The sequence below is a fragment of the Poeciliopsis prolifica genome, unplaced genomic scaffold (assembly GCF_027474105.1).
Source record: "Poeciliopsis prolifica strain line A6 unplaced genomic scaffold, Auburn_PproV2 SCAFFOLD003, whole genome shotgun sequence".
In the NCBI taxonomy this organism is placed as follows: Eukaryota; Metazoa; Chordata; class Actinopteri; order Cyprinodontiformes; family Poeciliidae; genus Poeciliopsis; species Poeciliopsis prolifica.
In genome coordinates, this window is record NW_026562378.1 from 10,421,936 (window position 1) to 10,434,861 (window position 12,926).

At 37.9% G+C, this 12,926-nt stretch overlaps 2 protein-coding genes across 5 annotated transcripts; one reads left to right on the forward strand and one right to left on the reverse strand.

The window, feature by feature from the left end:
* Positions 1 to 1,545: 1,545 nt before the first annotated feature.
* stx16 (syntaxin 16) lies at positions 1,546 to 7,821 on the forward strand. 4 transcript variants are annotated; one of them, XM_055027375.1, is made up of 10 exons: positions 1,546 to 1,745; positions 1,835 to 1,933; positions 4,723 to 4,734; positions 4,854 to 4,961; positions 5,048 to 5,188; positions 5,683 to 5,845; positions 5,949 to 6,037; positions 6,402 to 6,545; positions 7,252 to 7,332; positions 7,713 to 7,821. In XM_055027375.1, exons 2-10 carry the CDS (start codon positions 1,853 to 1,855, stop codon positions 7,815 to 7,817), a joined length of 924 nt encoding a protein of 307 aa, XP_054883350.1. In that variant the 5' UTR covers positions 1,546 to 1,745; positions 1,835 to 1,852; the 3' UTR covers positions 7,818 to 7,821. The 4 variants fall into 4 exon arrangements, with proteins under 4 accessions (XP_054883350.1, XP_054883353.1, XP_054883349.1 ...); XM_055027378.1 differs by having other exon boundaries at positions 1,546 to 1,978; XM_055027374.1 differs by having other exon boundaries at positions 1,546 to 1,933.
* Positions 7,821 to 12,841, reverse strand: LOC129358371 (uncharacterized). Its single transcript, XM_055027373.1, has 2 exons — positions 11,000 to 12,841; positions 7,821 to 8,051 (listed from the first exon to the last, which is right to left on the reverse strand). Exons 1-2 carry the CDS (start codon positions 12,726 to 12,728, stop codon positions 7,906 to 7,908), a joined length of 1,875 nt encoding a protein of 624 aa, XP_054883348.1. The 5' UTR covers positions 12,729 to 12,841; the 3' UTR covers positions 7,821 to 7,905.
* Between the last annotated feature and the right edge of the window lie 85 nt (positions 12,842 to 12,926).

Here is a 12,926-nt window from a genome sequence, read left to right on the forward strand (position 1 = left end):
GAACAATAGCAGACATAGAGGACAGTTACAAGTACCTAGGTATACCACAAGCAAATGGCAACCTCGATGAGACCACAAGGAAAGGAGCCACAGCTAAATACCTCCAACGAATAAGGCAAGTCCTGAGAAGCCAGCTCAATGGCAAGAACAAAATCCGTGCGATAAACAGCTATGCCCTGCCAGTAATCAGATACCCTGCTGGAATAATTAGCTGGCCAAAGGAGGAGATAAAAGCCACAGATATTAAGACTAGAAAGCTACTAACCATGCATGGAGGGTTCCATCCCAAATCCAGCACCCTGAGACTGTACACGAGCCGCAAGGACGGAGGCAGAGGACTAGTGAGTGTGAGAACCACTGTCCAGGACGAAACAACTAAGATCCATAAATACATCAGGGACAAAGCCTCAACAGACAATGTGCTCAGTGAATGTCTCAGACAACAGGGAACGGAGGTTGAGGTGCCAGAGATACCATCATGGGAGGACAAGCCCCTACATGGGATGTACCACCAGCAAATAACCCAAGTGGCTGATATCAGTAAATCCTATCAATGGCTGGAAAAAGCTGGACTCAAGGACAGCACAGAGGCCCTCATCCTGGCCGCCCAGGAACAGGCCCTAAACACCAGAGCAATAGAGGCCCAGATCTACCACACCAGACAAGACCCAAGGTGTAGGTTGTGCAAGGAGGCCCCTGAGACAGTCCAGCACATCACAGCAGGGTGCAAGATACTGGCAGGGAAAGCGTACATGGAGCAACATAACCAAGTGGCAGGCATTGTGTACAGAAACATCTGTGCAGAATATGGACTGGAAACCCCGAGATCAAAGTGGGAAACACCCCCAAAGGTGGTGGAGAACGCCAGAGCTAAGATCCTGTGGGACTTCCAGATCCAGACAGACAAAATGGTAATGGCGAACCAACCAGACATTGTCGTAGTGGATAAACATCAGAGGTAAGCCGTTGTTTTAGATGTAGCAATACCAAGTGATTGCAACATCAGGAAAAAGGAGCACGAGAAACTGGAGAAATACCAGGGCCTCAGGGAAGAACTGGAGAGAGCCTGGAATGTGAAGACCACAGTGGTGCCTGTGGTCATCGGGGCCCTCGGGGCAGTAACCCCCAAACTGGAGCAGTGGCTACAACAGATCCCAGGAACAACATCAGACATCTCAGTCCAGAAATGTGCAGTCCTTGGCACAGCCAAGATACTGCGCAGAACCCTCAAGCTCCCAGGCCTCTGGTAGAGGACCCGAGCTCAGAGGATAAGAACCACCCGCGGTGGGTGAGAAGGGAATTTTTTATATATATATATATATATATATATATATATATATATATATATATAATTTTTTTAGAAATAATTTAACAGGCTGCGATGTATCCTGTTCTGTATCAGCATGAGCCAGCACTCAGAAAAATTATGGTGCTTTTTAAACCTGCCATGAAAAATGTTTAATTGAGCCACTAGAGGACGATATGTGTGTGAAGCGCAGATGAGTCGTAGCGCTAGAAGAAGATGCGCTTAAGGCAGATGTTTACGTGTTTACGTACACGCACTTCCGTAGCTCTCTGAGAGAAGAGCAACCGTTCCCAATTTGACCATAAATACAAAACTGTCTTGAACTTTCGGGTTTTCTCTCGACACTAAAATTTAATGCCAGAGAAGCTCGAGAGATCAATCATGATCGGAGAGATTTGATGGTGCTGTGACCGCGAGATTTCCCCTTAACTCTTCGCAGGTAAAAGCTAAAGCTAGCAGCGCGTCATTGGAGGTAATTTACTAAACCATCGGCTGATCCGCAGTCAGTTTTGTCCTCTGTTAACTCAGAGCTCAGCGAAGGCAGTCATGGCCACTCGGCGTCTGACCGATGCCTTCTTGTTAATGCGGAACAATGCGATCCAAAACCGGCAGATTTTGGCTGAGCAAGTGAGTACATTCGACCCCCGTCTGAGTACACGTAGCAATGCTGCGGTGAGTGCTCTGCATCGTTTTGACATTTTACTGTGTGTGTTTGCATGTAGTTAGTCCCTGAGCCAGCGTAGCTAGAACCACCCGGGTAGCCGTAGATATCCTGTGTTGTCAGAGCTGATGCGGTCCCTTGTTTTCACTTCATGACTGATTGATGACAGTGCATCAGGAGGAGGACAGGATGTCTTACTGTCCCCAGAAGCTAAATCGCAGCTTAAAACGATGAAAAAACAAGACATTTGTTAAATATGAACCACTGCTAAAGTCTGTTTTTAACTCAGTTTAAACCATTCGTTCCTATTGAAAGTTAAGAGATGTTTACCTGTGTAATCTGTGCTGTAGTCTCGGTCCATCCTGTGGCTGAAACTGATTTCCTCTGTGACCCACACATGTTTTGGATTGGCTAAGCCAGACCGTTGTTGTTTTTACGTGTATTACTAATTACTTAAAACATTAGATCAATATTCACATCCCTTGAACCTCTTCGACTTTTTGTCACAACAAACTCATGTTCATCTTTACAAGTGTCTAGTGGAGGAAAAGGGACACATGTTGGTTGCCACCAGCAGGTTTTCATCAACGATTTCCCATCTATTTTTTCATTGACTGTGACATCCTTCCTTGTCCTTGCTGAAGCAGACTTTCCCACAGCATGATGCTGCCATTACTATGTTTCACCCTGAAACAGGGTTTTCAGGGGGAGGTGCAGTGTTAGGTTTTTTTTGCCACACATTTTTTATTATTATTATTTCACCTAAACACCATTTTGTTCAATAATTTTTCCACCTGAATCCTACTCTTTTGATTGATGCTGTCCTTCCACGGCCTGTCAGTTCATTTCTTAGTAGGCTTGCATGCTCTTATTTTGAGGTTTCTGTGATATATTCAGAGTTTTTAGTGTTTTATTACAGCTTTCTTGAAACCTTGTCCATGACATGACTGCTGTTCTTTGGTCTTTATTATGCTAATTGTAATTTAAAACCTTTTTTTAACAAACACCCTTCATAGAACATCTGCATTAACACCAAAATGAAATTACATACTGGTTATTTGTAAAACATTTGTAAATAATATATCCCATTTCACAATTATCAATGATGTTATGGTCTATAAAATAAAATGGTGACACAGTACGTTGAAGTTTTTGGTTGTAATCTGACACCAGCACTTAAAAAAAAAGTTCAAAGGCAATATGAATACTTTTCTGAGGCATTGTGAGAGAAAAATCATCACATGGTGTGGACTCAAAATCTCTCCACAAAGGTGCAAAATGAGTCTAAACATTTTCCCTCAGAGCAGCTCTTATGGAAGGCAAACATTTTTATCTGAGATCTTTCTTCCCGAACTTCTGTTTTTCCAAAAGGGCTGACCCGCAGCTTGAAAACCCACAATGGGCAAAGCTGGGTATCAGATTACCAGGGAGCCTAAACAAGGAATAGTTGACATTCCTTGCCTGCCTGCGATGAAAAAGTCATTTATTCTTGATCATCTGATGTGATAAATTTTATTTACAGGGCGTTGTGAGTCAGTCTAGAAACACAGCCCATGTTATAAATCCTGATGTTTGTATGCATGCTGAAACCTTTGGAGAAGTAAAGGCAGAAACCCATTCCTCTTCTTACTCCCTGAAACCTTCTCTCAGCTGTAAGGAAGTTCTCAGCTGCGCCTGTCACACTCTGCTGTGAACATTTCCACCACATACCTGCTCAGCTCACATTCTCTCTTAGAAACTCGAACAGATCAATCTTTCCATTTATTAGATTAAAGCACACTCCAGGAAAGCAGAGTATTTGCAGCCTGACATGTCTGGTGCAGGTGTTTAGTTGGTATTCTATATTTTTAAAAATCGGTATAAATAAGAAAATAAACGTGTAGCTCACCAGTTGTTTACATGAAAGCAAAACTGGACTAATTTTACAGGAAATAGTCAAGTTCCCTACAACAAGTAAAGACTTTATTTTGTGAGGATGTAAAGATTGATCATCCATTGTTAGTGAGAGTAAACTCATATTTTTAAATGTCCTTTATTAAATGTAGCTGTTTTTCAGGGTTATGGTTTCACTCCACTTTATTGGAGAATACAAACAGAATTTCAATGCCTTACCAAAGTATTCATATGCTATAAACATTTTAACATTTTGCCACACTACAAGCTCTAACCTCAACGTATTTTATTGGAATCTTATGTGACAGCCCAAAACGTAAGCACACTGCTGTATCGATTATTTAAAATGCAGTACGGTACTCCGAACTTCCCAAGACCAGGAAAGGCTAGAGGTAATTAGAGAAGCACCTGAGAGGCCTGGCGGTAACTGTAGAGGAGCTGCAGAGAGCCACAGCTCAGGTGATTCTGAAGGGTTAAGTAATTTTTAAAAAAAATTATCCGCATCATAAATTCCCAATATCATACTGTGACTGTGGTTGTTATGTGGGAAAAGATTAATAAGAACTTACTGAGAACAGTATTTACTTCTGTTTTCTTTCTGTATGGGAGCTTACACGATCTAACTTTGTCTCTCAGGGATGTGGTTGATTTTTTTTCTTACAGCACACTTGTGTACATTATGAAGGACTAGTATGAGCTGTTAGAACTAATAATGCAAATTTTCAACCAAAAGTAGACGGCAGAACTTTTCCTTGGTATTTGCAGGGGTTTTTTCTGCGTTTCAATCTGTTACTTCTGCTTCTCTCTCCTTTTGCTTAACCTGGCTGGATGGAAACACTCTGCTCTCTGGCAATCACATTAGGAGCTTGATGAGGTACTACTGTTGTTTTCCCTTCATAAAATTAAGCGAATAAAAGTAGAGCTCTACAATCATCACACCATTTCATTGCTATAAGAAACATTTTTATACAGATGTCTGTTTTCTTTTCTAAGTTGGCTGATGACCGGATGGCTCTGGTCTCTGGGATCAGTCTGGACCCAGAAGCTGCTATCGGCGTCACAAAGAAGCTGCCTCCCAAATGGATAGAAGGGATCGACGAGGTAAATCTGATCACTGGCCGAAAAGTCGTCATAAATGAAACATTGACACGCGCAGTATTGATGTTTCTTGACTGCTGATCTTTCAGATCCGGTACGACATCACACGGATCCAGCAGAAGATGAGGGACCTGGCTTTGCTTCACGACAAGCACATGAACCGTCCAACGCTGGACGACAGCAGCGAGGAAGAGCACGCTATAGAGATCACTACCCAGGAGATCACGCAGGTGCTTTGGTGAACCGCTGTCCCCATTTGGATCAGTTTTGGTTTAAATGATCTAATTTCAATACTCGCGTCCATTGGTGTTCAGATGAGGAGTGGCATCAGCAACTTGCCTACAGGAGCAACTTAGCTAGAGTCACAGCTATAGTTTAAAAGTATTGTGCAGAAATCTGAACTTCTTTTTTTAATTGCTTTGAAATTTATCACTGGTTAATGTTGCTTTAAAGAGTTTTTGATATTTTTGTAGTGCAGCTTTTATTTATTAATTGAGATTTATTTGTGTAATTAGAATTTAAAAATCTCTTCTTTATATTTGTGCCTTTTATAAAAAAGTTTTTAAAAATTCCTGAACAGTAGAGGATAACGCAAACTGATAAAGCAGAGCTGCTTTTGACATACACGACTTAATACGAACAGAAAAACGTCACATAAAACCATGACCTCTTGTCCTGCATTGCTTTCATTGGTTGACGGCTCATGATCTCGTCTTCTGCTCAGATGTTCCACCGATGTCAGCGATCCGTGACGGGCCTGCAGTCTCGCCGGGGCCACTGCACCGAGCAGGAGGAGAGGCTCTTGGTGAACGTGGTGTCGTCCCTGGCACAGAGCCTGCAGGACCTGTCCACCAACTTCAGGCACACGCAGTCCAGCTATTTAAAACGTAAGGAAGTTCTTATTCTGTTCAAGGTCGTCCATGTAAATCCGTCTCAGATGGTGTTTCTTTTATTCTGCTGTTTTAATCACGCTGACGGTTTATGTACCAGGTATGAAGAATCGGGAGGAGAGATCGAAGCACTTTTTTGATTCAGGACCTTTAATGGAAGAGGATGAAGAGTTGGCTCTGTATGACAAGGTGACAGGATTTTGTTTTTGCCAGCAGAGTGAGAGCAGGACGGCATTGCTGCAGCTGAACGATAATTATGTCATAAACAGTTTCTGTACATTTTTAAAGTTTCGTTTATTCGAAACTTTAAAAACATTGAGAGACACACATAATAGTTGTTACAATCAATTAATCCTCCAGCTTCAAACAAAAGAAATTCAAAACAATGTCAAGTAAAAATAATTCGGAGGTGTGTTATTGAACTCAATTGGCGACATGATTTCATTAATGTTGATAAATTACTGTTGCATTATGGGTCGCAACAGCGTTTTGCTAAGGTTTTCTGTGCTTCTTTGTGAGTGTGTAACCGGCTGCGTGAATCTTGATTTCGCAGGGGTTCACAGATGATCAGCTGATGCTGGTGGAGCAGAACACGGTTCTGGTGGAGGAACGGGAGCGGGAAATCCGACAAATAGTGCAGTCCATCTCGGACCTGAATGAGATTTTCCGGGATTTGGCGGGAATGGTGGTGGAGCAGGTACTAAAAGGAGAATAATTATTGGAATAATTGTAAATGCAGCATTTATTTATTTTATTCTCTTTTTCGTTGGTTATTGTGAACATTTAAGTCATTTTGTTTTAGAAAACAAAATTTTGAGGGGATCTTTGTCATGCTGATAGAAGCCTTTGTTTGATTGTTTGGTTTTTATTATTATTTTTTTTTCAAAACAAGGTGATACCAGAGTTTATGGTTGAGGCTACTGTATTTAAAAAAAAACTGCAGAAAAATGTACCTAAAAAATTTTTTTTTAAATGGTTAGAAAAAAAAAACTAGACACAAAAAAATCTAGCACCTGGAAAAATATTTAATCAAAGAAGGGAAAAAATACCTTCAATTGAAGTTCTCTATTTTGTTTTTTTTTATGTGTAAGCCCTTAATCAGAAATGTTTTTTCCTCTAATATATTTTCACCCAAAGACTAAAGCAGACATTTTGGTCAAAGAGTTAGGGCGTAAGATAAAACAGAAGAGAATGCATTTGATACCATTTCTGTACGAAAATGTATTTGTATCGCTACATTTTAGAGATTATCTTTGCTAAGTAAAAACATCCTTACTTAAAAGTTTAGATGTATCTGAAAATGGAGAACTCGTAAAAACACTGGCATTAACTTTACAAAATAAAGTGAAACTCTGGCTGTTTGTACTTCATTTTTCTAATCAGAATGTTTTATTTTCTCAAAGGGAACTGTTCTGGACAGAATTGACTTCAATGTGGAGCAGGCTTGTGTAAAAACAGAAGATGGACTAAAACAGTTACAGAAGGTAAACAAAATACACAGTTCTTCTGCATGTCAAATTTCGCGTGCTAGATGTTTCCTATATAACCACCCAGTTATGATTGTAAGTTTACAAACTCATGATCGGCAGGGCTTTCAATAATAAATCTGTATTTATTTTTTTTTCCAAAATGACGACAAAGCAATGAACATAAACGTCTTTGAATCTTACAATTGGTTACATTGCTTTATTTTTATCTGTAGTCATGAATTTGGATGACTTTGATCATTCATCTCCTTAAGTGTTAAATGTCAACAGAAAAGTATTTTAATGTTTAAAGACAATAATAAAAATCCACATGCTAAATTAAAGATTCAGGATCTAAATTTGTATGTTTGTCTTCATGTTTTTTATTTCCTTCGCAGGCGGAGCAGTATCAGAAGAAAAACAGGAAGATGCTCATCATTTTGATCCTTTTTGTCATAGTCATTGTTCTAATTATTATTCTTTTTGGAACAAAGTTTAAGTGAAGCCTTCCTCTGGCTTTGTGTCCTTCTGTTTGGGTTTTTGTCGTGTGTCTGTTTGAACTTGGACTCTTCTGGATTCGTCTTGAAGCCGTCAAGAAGAATTCATCATCCCTCCAAGTGCATTTTCAGTGGCGTGGAGATGCGTTCTAACTGCTGTCGAATGACAGAAGTGAATCTTCAGTCTGGTTAAACACAACGACTCTGACAGAAGCCCCGTCCACGCTGACATATCTGTGTCTTAACAAAAGGAAAACCGCTTTAATGTTTAAGCACTCATGATAAACTGCTAAAACGGAGCATTTTCTGCTTGAAGTCGAAGCACAGATGGTGAAGATCAGTGGCTTCTGTCTGATATTAAGTCATTTGGTTTCTGATGGGGACAAGAGCTGGTAAAAATCAAATGTATTAGGTGTGATTTCACTGCTAATTCACTTTCAACTCAGCGTGATATGTACATCTCAGTATTTGACCTTCTAAAGATGTAAAGAGGATAATATTAGCATTTGGGTTTATTAGAGAAGCTGTTTAGTTCCAAAACAAATCCTTTGGTATAGTAACTCCCCAATTTATTTCAGTGACTCTAATTTTAACATGTCTCTCCTTGATACCCTTCAATGATTTTTAACCTTCTGTCACATTTGCTACACTATGAATGACGTGTTCATTGTAAAAACCCTTGTTTTTATATTCCATGGTCCATGCATAAAGTGCTACCTTTTTAAACTCTTGCAGTTTGCACATATTGAGGGACTTGGAGGAGAGGAAATACTACTGTTGTTTGTATGATAAAAAAAAAAAGTTATTTATTTTCTGATACCTTCAAATAATCCAGAGGCGTTTCCTGTAGATTTACTGTACATTGAGTTGAGTATGTCTAAAATAAGTCCGCTCCACTGAAAACTGTGATGTTGTCCACCGCAGGCAGTCGTTTGAAGGTATCCTCATCAGTTTTAGGATGATGATTATTATTATTATTATTGCTTCTATTTCAGTTTGGACACATTTCATTCGAGTGTGTTTCGAATTATCTTCATGTACTTTCTCATTTTGAAGACTGAGAAGCTTAAACAATAGCTTTACTATCTGTACTGAAACCTACACTTCATACAACTGTCCAATCATCTATGTCGTCGATGTGGAGTTTTGTTTGTGACGGACAAAATGGTCTTTGTGGTACTACATGTATGCTTTGGTTTTTGAAGTGAAACAGTGGAGGACATGGCTGCTTTTTCTTTTTTTTTTTTTTTTAAGAAAATAAAGCTGAAATATGACGTGTTTTGTGTGTGGTGAACATAAAGAGTCTATGATCTCAAACTGGATATTATATAAAAAAGAAGAAAAACCAAGGAGGTATACATTAAGAGCGACACGTTCAAAACAAAGACAAAATGCAGAACATAATCAAACTGTCACAGCAGAAACAATTAAATTGTTAAAATATACTAACATATTTTAACATGTTACCATAATTGTTAAAATATTTTCACGTGTTAGTATGCTAAAATTGTCGAACATATGTTGAACAATTGTTTTTGTTGTGACACCATTAACTTAACATATGTTTATGTAGCATATTTTAACATATGAACGTCTTAATATATGTTAACATATATTAACATTAACATATTGGTTAGCCCAAATATGTTAAACAATTTGTTTTTGTCGTGACACCATTTGATTAACATACATGTACAATAGTACATGTACAAACTGAACAACATGTACTGTTGAACAGGAGAGTACAACAGTACATGTTGAACTGTACAACATATTAACATGTTAACACATGTTAACATATTGTTGTTAACATATCATTAATATATGTTAACATACTGTTGTTAACATATTGTAAATATGTTAACATATCGTTATATATGTCAACATATTGTTAACATATCGTTAATATATGTTAACATATTGTTGTTAACATATCGTAAATATGTTACATATCGTTAATATATGTTAATATATTGTTGTTAACATATCGTTAATATATGTTAACATATTGTTGTTAACATATCATTAATATATGTTAATATATTGTTGTTAACATATCGTAACTATGTTAACATATCGTTAATATATGTTAATATATTGTTGTTAACATATCGTTAATATATGTTAACATATTGTTGTTAACATATCGTAAATATGTTAACATATCATTAATATATGTTAATATATTGTTGTTAACATATCGTTAATATATGTTAACATATTGTTGTTAACATATTGTTGTTAACATATCGTAAATATGTTAACATATCGTTAATATATGTTAATATATTGTTGTTAACATATCGTTAATATATGTTAACATATTGTTGTTAACATATCGTTAATATATGTTAATATATTGTTGTTAACATATCGTTAATATATGTTAATATATTGTTAACATATCGTAAATATGTTAACATATCGTTAATATATGTTAACATATTGTTGTTGACATATCGTAAATATGTTAACATATCGTTAATATATGTTAACATATTGTTGTTAACATATCGTTAATATATGTTAACATATTGTTAACATATCGTTAATATATGTTAACATATTGTTGTTAACATATTGTTGTTAACATATCGTTAATATATGTTAACATTGTTAACATATCGTAAATATTATAACATATTGTTGTTAATATATGTTAACATATAGTTAATATATGTTAACACATGTTAACATATGTTGTTTAACATTTAATAATTTAGAATAATGACGATGAAACAAAACTGATTTACTTATCCATGAAGGTTACATGGCAAAGTAAGTATTACAAAAGAAAATGACCCAGAGAGAACCCATAAGTCAACTTTTTTTAAAATTAAGCTAATTTATGTTTAGAACAGAACCGAAGGAAATTTTATGTCTGTCTACTTTGGAAGGTTTTTTGTTGTTGTTGAGTTTTTTTAATCTAATATCACCTAAGAGGGAAAACTCTGTTTTAACAGGAAAAAACCTCCACCAGAATGAACAAATAAAAAAAGTCAATGAAAATAGAAATGAGGATGTATTTTGTTATCCTCCTTATAATCCCCCCTAATAATTTTCGCTGTCTTTTCTAAAAGCAAATCCACAACAACTGAGATCTAACATCACTTGTGTGGCTGGAGCGAACTGATCATAAGTCCAATTGAAGGCTTTTCTGAAAGGCTTTACAACTCTTCTAAACATACCATATTTCTTGTATGCTCTCGTCTTTACGAGTTCACATCCAACAAACGCTACAAAGTCATCGCAAAAGTTGCTGTCTGGAAGAACTGCTGCTGTGATCAGCTTTCTTGGTGAACCATAAATTCCTAGAAGGTTGTTAACGATGACCTTGGCATAGTAATCCGAGTTTAGTTTCCGATCAACTTCATTACATTTTTGAATGCCTAAGTGAGCTGACAGGTAAATGGAGAGGCGCCTTTTTAGAACACCAGACTGTTCCCACAGCAGCAGTCGTTTAGAATCACGGGGGTATTTTTCCAAAAGCCTATTGATGACAGCAGAAATAATGTAAACTTCATGTTTACATGTTTGGCATTGAAGTAAGTCTGACACCTCAGAGATAAACTCCTTAAGCACAGAGGGTTTAACATTGGATTTGCAAGTTTTGCAGTGGAACTCGCAGTCAGTCAAATCATCTTCTCCCTGAGCAATGCCGTGCTCAAAACATTGTATTCCTTTCTCTTGATTGTCTTGACCTGCCCTGTGTCTAATTCGTGCTATAGTGTCTCCTGGTAGCCCAGCCTCCACGCTATCAAGGTCCCTCTTGGTAACAGATGGTAGAGCAGCTACTTCCGATTTGCTGGTTCCCTGCTCCCCAATGTTGGGAACATGGGGATCATGTTTTCTGCCAATGCCTCTGAGCTTTGAAGGAATGGTTCCAGTAGCAGGCCTCTTGAAGAAATTAAAAGGAGTAGACTTCTCTGCATAAGGAACGTGTTCAAAGGCAGTACAAGGTTCTGGAGAAGGAAATTGTACAAAAGGTCCAGTTTCTGGAGAAGGAACTTGTACAGAGGCCGTATAACTTTCTGGAGAAGGAACTTGCACAGAGGCAGTACAAGGTCCTGGAGTAAAATGTTGTCCTGCTACATTTTTAATAAAAGACTTAATCGCATTTCCAGGAAATGATTTAAAATGGCCTTTTTCAAAGTCAGCTGATTCTAAGTTTTGGGTATGTGGAGAGATGGAAATTCCTGAAACATGTTTTTGTAATTCTTTGAAGGTCGCGCGTACCTCTTGGTTTTCAAAAGTGCCGGGCTCACTATAAGGAACTGGATTAGGACGTTGTCCTGCCACATTTTCGGCCAAGGTCTTAATCACTTCATTTGGACATGAGATTAACTGGCCATCATCAATAAAAGCTGATTCTATGTTTTGGGTCTGTGGATCGATGGAAATAGTTGGAGCCTGGTTTTGTAATTCTTTGAAGGCAGTGCGTATCGCTTGGTTTTCAAAAGTCCCTGGCACACTACAAGTTACTGGATTGGGTCGTTGTCCTGTTACATTTTCAGTGAAGGATTTAATCGTTTTTTGAGGAAAGGATTTTAACCCGCCATTGTCACTGACAGCCGATTGTAAGCTTTGGGTCTCCGGAGAGTTGGAAGTATCCGAAACCTCACTTTGTAATTTTTTGAGGACAGTGAGAACATCTTGGTTTTCATAAGTGTCTGCCACATTACAAGTTACTGGATTGGGATGTTGTCCTGCTGAATGTCCCATTGACGACTTCGTCCCTTTCAGAGGAAATGATTTTGCCTGGCTTTCCTGTGTATCAGTTGATCCTAAGCTTCGGGTCTCTGGAGAGATGGCAATTTGTGAAATCTCATTTTGTAATTCTTGGAAAGCAGCGTGCACCTGTTGGTTTTCAAAAGTGTTAAGCTGATCCTCAGAACACTGTTGATTTATCCGCTTCATTTTCTTTCCTTAGTTCTCTATCGTAGCTATCTTATGTCCAACTTTGCTGTTTTCAACAATTTTTTAGGGTTGTTTTTGTCTAAAAACAGCAGATTGTTGCTGAAGTTTTCTGGGAGTAGTTTCCAACAGAAATGAAGTAAATCGAATCACGGTTGGTAATGTTAAGCCAGTGACTATGACGTATTAAAGGGTTCTGGC